At 39.4% G+C, this 12,360-nt stretch overlaps 1 protein-coding gene across 1 annotated transcript in view; it reads left to right on the plus strand.

Annotated features, from left to right (window-relative positions):
* The window catches only part of LOC126436882 (vacuolar protein sorting-associated protein 26B-like), a 132,927-nt gene that overhangs the window by 70,150 nt on the left and 50,417 nt on the right, over positions 1 to 12,360 (plus strand). The window contains 1 exon segment of the mRNA XM_050090474.1: positions 5,916 to 6,059. Coding sequence (XP_049946431.1) covers positions 5,916 to 6,059 — 144 coding nt within the window.

Consider the following 12,360-nt stretch of genomic DNA (forward strand, 5'->3'; position numbering starts at 1 on the left):
ACATCTCAAATGCTTCAATTCTCTTCTGTTCCGGTTTTCCCACAGTCCATGTTTCACTACCATAGAATGCTGTACTCCAGACGTACATCCTCAGAAATTTCTTCCTCAAATTAAGGCCGGTATTTAATATTAGTAGACTTCTCTTGGCCAGAAATGCCTTTTTTGCCATAGCGAGTTGCTTTTGATGTCCTCCTTGCTCCGTCCATCATTGGTTATTTTACTGCCTAGGTAGCAGAATTCCTTAACTTCATTGACTTCGTGACCATCAATCCTGATGTTAAGTTTCTCACTCTTCTCATTACTACTACTTCTCATTACCTTCATCTTTCTCCGATTTACTCTCAAACCATACTGTGTACTCATTAGACTGTTCATTCTTTTCAGCAGATCATTTAATTCTTCTTCACTTTCACTCAGGATAGTAATGTTATCAGCAAATCGTATCATTGATATCCTTTCACCTTGTATTTTAATTCCACTCCTGAACCTTTCTTTTATTTCCATTATTGCTTCCTCGATGTACAGATTGAAGAGTAGGGGTGAAAGGCTACAGCCTTGTCTTAAACCCTTCTTAATACGAGCACTTCATTCTTGATCATCCACTCGTATTATTCTCTCTTGGTTGTTGTACGTATTGTATATCACCCGTCTCTCCCTATAGCTTACCCCTACTTTTTTCAGAATCTCGAACAGCTTGCACCTTTTTATATTGTCGAATGCTTTTTCCAGGTCGACAAATCCTATGAAAGTGTCTTGATTTTTCTTTAGCCTTGCTTCCATTACTAGCCGTAACGTCAGAATTGCCTCTCTCGTCCCTTTACTTTTCCTAAAGCTAAACTGATCGTCACCTAGCGCATTCTCAATTTTCTTTTCCATTCTTCTGTATATTATTCTTGTAAGCAGCTTCGATGCATGAGCTGTTAAGCTGATTGTGCGATAATTCTCGCACTTGTCAGCTCTTGCCGTCTTCGGAATTATGTGGATGATGCTTTTCCGAAAGTCAGATGGTATATCGCCAGACTCATATATTCTACACACCAACGTGAATAGTCTTAATATCTGACAGTACTTGCTTCGTTTTTTGTTAAGCGTTTCTGCATGTTTTTCCCACCTTAGAAGCTCATCCACCCATAATCAAAAAAGTTTTATGTGTTTCCTTTACTGAATTTGACTGTTTGGTAACATGAATTTCATGGTGATCCTGTTTTTGTTCCTTATATGGTTGAAGTTCGTTCATGCAGTTGTCTTGTCATTGACATCTAGACAGTTATCATTTAACAATTTCCAGCCAGTTCTGCTGTTTTGTCAATTTTTTGCTGCATCTCAAAATCATTATTACCTTTTATAAAGCAGCTGGTATCATCAGTAAATTGTACAGTATCGGTGGTTGAAAATTGTTGTGGCAGTTCATTAATAAAACCAAGAATGACAATGGTCCCAATACTGAGCCCTGGGGCACCCCATAATTAATTTTTTTTAATTTTAATTTTTTTTTATTTTATTTATTTATTTTTTTTTTTAATAATTAGAATGACACACATTACCATCCTGAGAAATTTGCTGTCTGTTTCATATCAGTTACATATGGCTTGAACCACTCGTAAGAAACACCATGGACACTGTAATTATGTATTCTGACAGTAGTACATTATGATTTATAAGATCAAACTCTTTGGAATGGTCCGAAAACTACCCACAGGTCAGTTCCTTGTCCTCAGTAGCTTCGTAAAAGTGTTTTAGGAAATTGAAGAGAACCATTTGCATAGATTTGCCTTTTCTGAAACCATTCGGTGCATTTACAAGAATTTTGTTTTTGTTTAGGAAATCGAGCAATCTGCTATACATCATTCTTTCACTTATTTTTGAAAATGCAGATAGTAGTGATGGTGGTCTGAATTTTTTAATGTAAAAACTTGTCACCACTTTTATAAACTGGTATTACTGTTGACGTCTTAAGTTTGCTTGGAAACACACCATTTTCAAACGAGTCATTGATTATGTCCACATGTTGAGAGAGAACATTATTGGTACTATATTTAATAATTTTGTCAAGGGTATCAACAAGTCCACAGGTCATTTTACTCTTTAGTTTGCTGACAGCTCTTTGTACTTCTTCGGGTCTCACAGGATATAGGTACATTGTCCTTTCATTTATTGGAGTTATTTCCTTTGTCTTTGGATTATATTTACTTGTGACAAGGTTTTGTGCTACATTAATACAGTGATCATTAAATATATTAGCTGTTAGAAGTGGATCATCAGCAATTTCCTTTCTGTGTTTTATGGTGATTTTATTACTTGCATTTTCATGCTTGCGTCTATAATTATTAGTAACTTTCCACATTGATTTCATTTTGTTGTCCCTCTTTCTGATATGTGAATCATTGTGCATCTTTTTTGTAGCAACTATAGCTCCCCTGTGCTTTTTTCCTGTAACACTTTAAAATATGAATTTAGTTCTGCAAGTGACTGAGACACTAATTCCATACTTTATGGCATTGAATTGTTCAGTGATTTGCTCCACTCTGGTCCATCACTCTCGATCGTTGATTGCAACATCAGTTTCCCAGTCCGTTTACTCTGTGGTGCCATTAACGTATGTATTTCTTAGGAACTGTCTGATGGACAACTTTCTTCGTGTTTTACTTGGGTGATGGGAACTAGTGTGTTTTTGTCTATGGGTCATTTCTCACTTTAATCGTAGTGATAGGGCAATTTGGAGTATATCTCAGTGAAGCTACTCCCGAGTAACTATAGAACTAATAGTCTAATAATATGGTATTCCTATGATTAGCTGGAGAGGCAAGGCTCCATTTTGTACATAGTAATAATGAATTAGTTGTATTGTTGGAGTGTAAGGTAATGACATTGTGGTCCTGAATGCTGCAGATTGCTGTAGGCCTAAATAAATGTCGATTTTACTGTCTGACAGTATGTACCAGTAACTCAAAAGGCAGTTAACATCTCCAATCATCAGAAAGATGGAGCTGCTTTTGAAGAATACCTGCCTTGCTGACAATGTAGTTAAAGGCCTTATACCAAGAATGTACAGTTTCCCAAAATTATGCAATGGTGGCGTACCACCCACTTCAGTCGTCAGTGTTATTGCACCTTCTACTTAAGGGTTGGCAAAATATGTTACTGAGGTACTGGTGCCTGTGGTCGCCCTCTGTAACCATCATACCATTAATTCAAAAGCATGCAGCTATTTCTAAATGAGACTGTAGTGATCATGAATGCGATATCTTTTATATCGACGCATTGGCTCTTTTAGCAGACCACTTCACATTTGCCATTGTCAAACTTTCCTGACACATTTTGATGCCAATTTATTCTCTTTACAGTGTGAAACATTACCCAAATGATTGATATCACAGTCATAGATTTGAATCACCAGCAATTGACAACTTCTACATTAAAGATTGTGAAGAATGGACTTTAAATTTAGTTTCACCCCATCTAACCAGTTCCTATTAGTTTGTGGATACGTTACACCAGTTCTTGTTCCACATTAATTCCATTCATCCAAACAGCAGGTTAATGATAGAAGTAAACAGAAAAAGGAGTTGCTGATCTTGGACATGTTGGTTGAATGAGAGTCAAATGATCACTGGACTACTGTGTGTACAGAAAGCCAACCTATAGCTTATTTATCTAAATAAATGCTGTTCCCAATATCTGCAAAGAATAATTTTGACCTGATCATTTCGTATTTAGAATTCAGACAATTTTCTATCACATGAACCTGAAATCTGGTTTAAAATATTTGAAGGCTGTGTTTAAAAGAACATATACAAGCAGTACCAAATTATGTCCATTAGCAAAGAAAAAAATGTGTGAACCCATTCATTCCATAGAAAAATAGGCCCACAGCACTCCTTCCATTTTACTGAGCAACTCCAAGTAAGGTAGAATGTTTGTTTAGCAAAAATGACATTATACACTACATGATCAAAATTATCCAGACACCCCAAAATCCACACGTTTTTGATATTATGTGCAAAGTGCTGCCACCTACTACTAGGTACTCCATATCAGCGACCTCAGTAGTCATTAGATATCATGAGAGAGCAGAATGGGCCACTCCATGGAACTCAGACTTCGAATGTGGTCAGGTGTTGAATGTCACTTGTCACACGTCTGTACGCGAGATATTCGCACTCTTAAACATCTCTAGGTCCACTGTTTCTGATGTGATAGTGAAGTGGAAACTTGAAGGGTCACGTACAGCACAAAAACGTACAGGCGATCTCGTCTGTTGACTGACAGAGACTGCTGACAGTTGAAGAGGGTTGTAATGTGTAATAGGCAGACGTCAGTCCAGACCATCATGCAGGAATTCGAAACTGCGTCAGGATCCACTGCAAGTACTCTCACAGTTATTAGGTGTGAGGTGAGAAAACTTGGATTTCATAGTCGAGCGTCTGCTCATAAGCCACCCATCATGTAAACATCGGACAACTGAACAGTGGAAAAATGTTGTGTGGAGTAACAAATCACGCTACACAATGTGGCAATCCGATGGCACGGAGTGAGTACGGCAAATGTCCGGTGAACGTAATCTGCCAGTGTGTGTAGTGCCAACAGTGAAATTCGGAGGCAGTGGTGTTATGGCATGGTCCTGTTTTTCATGTTCTTTAGCATGGCACTATCACAGCACAGGCATACATTGATGTTTTAAGCACCTTCTTCCTTCCCACTGTTTAAGAGCAATTTAGGATTGGCGATTGCATCATCAGACATAATCGAGCTCCTGTTCATAATGAACGGCCTGTGGCAGAGTGGTTACACAACAATAACATCCATGTAATGGACTGACCTGCACAGAGTCCTGACCTGAATCCTATGGAACACCTCTGGGATGTTTTGGAACATTGACTTCGTGCCAGGCCTCACCGATCAACATCGATACCTCTCCCTCGGTGCAGCACTCCATGAAGAATGGGCTGCCATTCCCCAATGAACCTTCCAGCACCTGATTGAACGTGTGCATGTGAGAGTGGAAGCTGTCTTCAAGGCTAAGGATGGGCCAACACCATATTGAATTCCAACATTACCGATGGAGGGCACCACAAATTTTTAAGTCATTTTCAGCCAGGTACCGGATACTTTTGATCACACAGTGCAAAACTTTTGTAGCAAGCATCGAAAATTAAAGAAATGTTGCATTCAGTGAAATACGACCTTGGTTTAAGAGTGTGTGGCATACATGTGCAATGCGACTTATGAATGCACTGAAAGTAATAAAAGTAAAACAATGCATGTGCTGTCAAATTACATAACACAAGTGCCACAGTGTGTTAAGAAAGGTTGTACAGTCAGCCATAGCAGAGCATAGCTTTGTGATAGGGCGTAAGATCAACTTTGAACATATGAAGGTCTTCGGCCATGTTTTGTCTTACTGGTACTTTACAGTAAAAGAAACTGCAAAAATTTGCATGTGGACAAGTATTTATAATAGATGCTGTCGGTAAGTTCTTGGTGCAACCTGTGGATGTGTGCTACAGACTGACCAGTAATGAAGACCAAAAATTAAGCACTTTTTGTCAAATGATGGGGAAGAGGGGAGAGGTGGGCTGTATTCCTTCACTGCTGATTTCCGCAAATCGCAAACAGTGTAACCATATGCTTGAAATTGCCACATGATTTTTTTTTTACCTGTTCTTTACGTGGAACTTCTTCAAAAATTTCTTCTAGTTGATTCATAGAGACAAGAGTTTCGCTGCCCTCACCACTACCTAAAAAGACCCTCCAAGACTCCCACCCCCTCAGGAAGTTGCTAATGACTCCTGCCTCAGTATTGTACAGTGCATTGAAATTTATTGTTTTGAGCTTTAATTCAACCTGTAGTGTTTTCATGATCTATTACAGTTTATTATTGTTATCTTTAATAGTGGATTTATTACTGATTTCAGAGCTTCTTTAGATTTGGGCAGAGTGCTGAGATTGACATTGTTTTAGATGGCACAGAGAACGGTAAAATGGCATATATCAAGTCGGAGGATGGGAAAAAAGAGAGACATTATCTTTTTTACGATGGAGAGACTGTATCTGGGAAGGTAAGTTACACGAGATATCAGCCACATTTGATTAGAAACTAAATTTGGGTTGGATAGCATATCCAATTACACTTGATACTTAAATTAATGAAGGTTATGATATGACAATGGGCTGCGACAGTGACGCCTTATTGAGGCAGAAGAGTTGAAGAGGAAGGAAGAGGGGTGAAGGAAAAGGACTGGAGGTTCAGGAAAAGGAATATATTTCAGGAAAGTCACCCAGAACCATGGGCCAGGGGAGACTTACTGGACAGGATGAGAAGGAAAGACTGATTGTCGGGGAGTGCATCAGACGAGATTTGAAAACCTGAGAGCTTAAAGGTGGAAGACAGAGTAATATGCAAAACAGAGATTACAGATTAAACATTGTGCATCAGTTAATAAGAGGTGGGTGACCAGTGGTGTGCACTGAAGGTGTTTCAGTGTTATCCTGGTCTGGAATGTATCAATCGGCTACTTCGACAAGGCCATGACTTCATAAAATCATGGCCTGAGGTGTGATCCATTCTGTGTGGGATTTTGCATGCCACACCCAGAACAGCTTTTTGTCACCCTCCCAATCTTCATAATATCCTTGTCAGACCGTATGTTCCTTCTGCACCCATCTCCCTACCAAATGGCTCCTACCCCAGTGACTGTCCCCACTGCAAGAGTTGCCTTTGCCCTATGCACCCTCCTATCACTACCTATACCAGCTGGAAAAATATACACTATCAAAGGGAGAGTCACCTGTAAAACGACACATCATATACCAGGTGTTATTTAAACACTGTTCGGCCTTCTACACCGGGATGACTACCACCAAATTATCAATTAGGATGAATGGGCATAGGCATAGGGTGTATACTGGAAACACGCAATATCGTGTTGCAGAGCAAGCTCTACAACACGACAGTCGTGACCTCTGTCCCTGTTTAACCCCACATACCGTATGGATTTTTCCTCCAGCCACCAGTTTCTCAGAACTCCACAGATGGGAACTAGCACTGCAACGTGTCCTTGGCTCTCGCCACCCACCTGGCCTTAATTTACGTTAATTCCTTTCATCTCAGCATTTCTTCACAGTAACTACTCCTTTCTTCACTCCATTTTAGTTTTCTACATCTTTTATTTTCTTGCGCATCTATTTTTCATCGGCCCCCTCCCACCTCTGTTACATACAATGCGCTTAGCTTTTCACTCTTATTAACTCATGCATTATGTTTTAGCAGTAATCTCTGCCTTGAATATTACCCTGTCTTCCACCTTCAAGCTATCAGGTTTTCAAATCTCATCAGATGCAGTCCCCAACAATCAGTCTTTCCTTCTCATCCCGTACGGTAAGTCTCCCCTGACCCACGACTCTAGGTGACTTTCCCGAAATCTACCTATTTTCCTAGACCTCTTCACTTCTTTACCTTCACCCCTCTTCCTTCCCCTTCAACCCTTCTGCCTAAAGAAAAAGCCACTGGCTCCAAAAGCTTGCATCTGATAATATATATAAACACACACTAGTTATGCTACCCATGTTTCTTCAGTAAAGACATTTGTATTAGAGGTGCTCTAGTTTGTTCCCACTGCCAGGATAAATTTCTGCTTAGAAATGATCAATATCGTTGCTAATTTTGCTCCATCTCTTAATGTCCCATTGTGTAAAAGATCTTAAACCCAATCATCCTTAAAATGGTTTAAACGTAATTTTGTCAACAGTGTTTCCATTTATCATAAATTGAGTGTTAATTTATTATTATTAATGCATATAACTTCATAATTACTCTACAACCAACCATAAGATGAGTGGTAAAGAATACATAGTGTACTTGAATAATTTTCCATCTTTTCTGTTATATTTACAGATCGTATGTGAGTAGAAATGTTATTGACACCTCCCTACGTAAGGCTGAATTTCTCGAGTTTTACCATTGTGATCATTACAAGAGATGTATTGAAGGCAGTAATAGGTTTTTGGAACGGGTGTCCTAAAAATTTTGTGAGTGAAGCTTTTCCTTTTCCTGCTATACCTTATTGAGCATATCTGTGGTTTTGTCACAGTGACTGACTAACTGCACCTGTCTTCTTTGATTGTTCTCTCTTCCAGTAATCCAAGTTGGCAAAGTTCACAGACTGTTGAACAGTATTCAAGAACTGGCCAAACAAATCCTCTGCACGTGACCTCTTACATGTGCAGGTTTTACTTAGCAATCTTCCAGTAAATCTAACTCTGGGTTTTGCATTCCTCACAGAATTCAGCCATTTGTAGATCAATTTGCTGTAACAACAGAAGACAGTAAAAGGGAAGCTGAAATTTTAAATCTCATGTTAAAAAAATCATTCGCACAGTAGGATCATACAGATATACCACCGTTTGACAGTTTCACGTGGAGGACATAGAAATATTCATCCCTGGCATTAAGAAGCAACTGGAAAAGTTGAAAACAAATAAATCACCAGTTCCGATGGAATACCAGTTCGGTTTTGCAAAGAATATTCTTCGCCATTGGCACCTTACTTAGCTTGGAAGTATCGCAAATGTCTCACCCAGTGCAAAGTCCTGATTGGCTGAAAAAACTGCAGCATATCCATAAAGCCCTCTATTGTTTCAAAAAAAAAAAAAAAATTGTAACTTGAAAACTATTAGAGACATGGCCATCTTCTGAGACCATCATGACCCATCTGCCTGTCAGGAAATCTGTCATTTGGCACATCCAGTACATTCGAACTCTGACATTTGGGTGCCATCATGTTTGATTATGGATGGCTGCAGCTCTTCAGTTGTGGTCGCAGGAACTGTTAGAGTATTTCCAGCTAAACATTTCCCATTACAATTTGCTCTACAAAGAGAAGAGGGCCAGTTCTGGGCTATCATGGGTGTGCTCACGTGTTTTCAGAGCTCAAAATCATAATGTTATGATGAGTCATATGTCCAGAAGTCAGAGCATTGCTTCATCTGAAAAGGGTACTTTTTCAAGTAGACATTGTCATCATCTACGGAGGCCAGCATATGACACGCAAGTGCATATAGCAGAGGACAATCGTTCAGCTATAATGCTTGTACCATTTGCACTTTGTAATGCTAATGTGACACTACAGTTTCCATTTTATGGACAATTGATCTTGCTTCCTACAATTTGCATGGTGCATGGCAAATTGACTACTGCGGGCTATCTTGAAATTCAGCTTGCTTTTTGTTACCACATGCATGAGACACAGGGATGTCACATTGATGAAAGTCGGACATTGCCTGTCACTTCAAAAATTTGGAACCAGCTCATTAAGCTTGTTTTTGCCAATGGTGCCCTCCCATACTGATATCGATAATTCTACAGTACCATTGTGACAGATATGGATTCTGTGAGGTGACAAATTGTACCTTCTTCTGACCTGTTACCATTCTGATGCATTCCAAGTGAAATCTGCGACAAAAAGCAAAAGAAAAAGTACTTGGAGAGCTACTAAAGTTTCCAACAAATGATGATACCTTAGCAGTTTGCAAGTTAACACTGTCGTCCAGCGAAACCACAGTGGTGTCGTGCGCAAAAAAGCGGTCAACGGCCGGCGACACTACAGTGGTGTCGTGAGCTTAGTATCGCACAGTGGCTGGTGACTGCACTTTAATATCTTTTGCATTCTGTTGGTGTTTTGTTTAGGTAACAATAAGTTACACACGTCAACAAGTTTTTTGTTTTTGTAAGTACTTGTGCCCTTTCATCATGGCGGATGAAGGAGACGATAGGGCAGTTATGACGAATGCGCGGACGTCTTGTCTGATGTTCCGGATGACTTGGCCGATTGGGAAAAAGACATTGGATATCAAAAAAATGAAAGTGAAGCAGAATCATAGGAAGATATTGAAATCCGCCCAAGAAGAATTCGGCGAACACCAACCGTGGTGGAAGGGTCCCAGGCAGGTTCCATTTTCTTAGGTTTCTGGAAAGCATTTGACACAGTGTCTCATTGCAGACTGTTAATGAAGGTCCCAGCATAGGGACTATGTTCTGAGATATGTGAATGGCTTGAAGACTTTTCAGTTAATAGACCACAGTATGTCTGGATGGTGAATGTTCATCAGAGACAAAGGTATTTTCTTGAGTGTTCAGAGCAGTGTAATAGCATCACTCTTGTTCTCTATATACATAAATGGTCTGATGGATAGGGTGAGCAGCAATCTGCAACTGTTTGCTGATGATGCTGTAGTATGTGGGAAATGTCGTCATTGAGTGACTGTAGGAGAATTCGGGATGACTTGGTCAGAGTTTATCTTCAGTGTAATTATTGACAGCTTGCTCTAAATGTAGGAAAATGTAAGCTGATGCACATGACTAGGAAAAACTATCCTGTAATGTTTGAATAGTTTTAGTGGTGTGTTGCTTCACACAGTTACATTGATTAAATATTTAGATGTAACATTGCAAATTACATGAAATGAAATGAGTATGTGTCAGTTGTAAGAAAATGCTAGACTTCATTATATTGGGAGAATTCTAGGAAAGTGGAGCTGATCTGTAAAGGACATTGTATATAGAACATGTTGGGGTGACCCATTCTTGGATGTAGGGGATTTGCACCAAGTGAGATTAAAGAAAGACATCAAAGCAGTTCAGAGGTGTGCTGCTAGATTTGTTATGGATAGGTACATAGGTTTGATTAATGTGCAAATATTATGGAAATGCTCTTGAACTGAAATGGGAATTCGTACAGGGAGGAACACGTGTGTGTGTGTGTGTGTGTGTGTGTGTGTGTGTGTGTGTGTGTGTGTGTGTGTGTGTAATGCTGTTGAAAGTTTAGAGAACCAGCATTTGTCACTGACTGCAGAAGAATCCTACTGCCATTAACAAACATCTTGAGAAGGAATGCAAAGGAAAGGTAAGAGAAATCAAGGCTCTTACTTTTTTTGCCTTGCTCCTTTTCAAGTGGAACATGAAACAGAATGACAATTATACCCTGTACTGAATGGTGTCTTGAGGAGTATACATGTAGATGTGGATCTTTTACCTTAAATCATCCCAGGTGGCTACTGTGGAATATATGCTGGTTTTACAGATGACAGTGACTGATTACTGATCACAAAGTCTAGTAATATTTAGTCTTTCTGTATATTTATACAAATTACATTACATTTCATTATGTATAGGATCAGCTGCATCATTACATCACATTAGATTTCATTATGTATAGGATCAGCTGCATCACACACAGATCATCAGTAATGTTTCCTTATAGTGTACACATCCATGTTATCTCCAAACAGTGTTGTAGAGCCACAGGCGTTGTCTGTCAGGTCATTTGCACAGGTTGAGGCTTCTAAGACAGACTACCCAAAATATATTCTGAAGGAGCAAATGTCAAGGTTCAGTTTTTGTTGAGTCGTAGTGGACAGTGTGCCTAATTTCCTGACATTCACAAGTAATTTTTTACATTTGTAGTTGCCAAATTATGATACTGACCTCTTTTTATAAACTGTGTAATTTTTCCTTTGGCATTGGAAAGAGCCTTCCAATGAGGCCTTCAACGACTTAACTTGTGTGGAACTTTATAAAATAATATCAGGATAAGTGCGGAATGCCACCATCCTGCCACCAGGAGAAGAGGACCCACAAATATCTGCTCTGTTGTACCAAATGGAAGCAAAAAGTTAACTGAAGTACAGTTTGTATGTTTGTTGTTGTGACTGTCATATCAAATGCTTAAAGTATTGACCTTGAGTGTTGATATACATCATAAAGTGATTCCAAGCAGACGATGCTGATTGCTGAATCTTATCTGGGCTTATTGCAGCACAGGCAAGTGTTGTACAGCATTTCATGTGTTGAAGCATCGTCGGTGTAGTCTTATAGAACATGGGTATAAATTTTCCACACATGCAGGTCCAGAAGTGTGAAAAGTAGATGATTTTTTTGTATCCTGAGCAACAAATCCAACAATCTCCAAACGTTTTCATAGAAAAATCAGTAAATATTTGCATGGAATGGGTGGGATGCCTGTCAGGTTGGTACCACATGGATTGTCTTGTGTGTGTCAAGGCAACATATCTGTTTGGAACTATAGCTATTTGTGGCTGTTTAGAGTTCCATCAACAAAACAAGGATCATTGAAGGGATTCTTGGAAAGCCCACACCACGCATTGACAGACTGAGGCTGTTGTTTATCAAGTCCTTTCAGCCAAAGTATATATGGAAGTGACCAGTAGGGCTTTATTATGAAGAACAAGTTGTGCAACATTGGTGAATAATGCATCATCCATGAACAAAACGTTGCATAGAAACACAGCATCACTTCGCAGTTTTCATGGGTATAGTTTGGAGAATTGCCAGCCGGTGGCCTT

Source organism: Schistocerca serialis, unplaced genomic scaffold, assembly GCF_023864345.2.
Source record: "Schistocerca serialis cubense isolate TAMUIC-IGC-003099 unplaced genomic scaffold, iqSchSeri2.2 HiC_scaffold_1251, whole genome shotgun sequence".
Lineage (NCBI taxonomy): Eukaryota > Metazoa > Arthropoda > Insecta > Orthoptera > Acrididae > Schistocerca > Schistocerca serialis.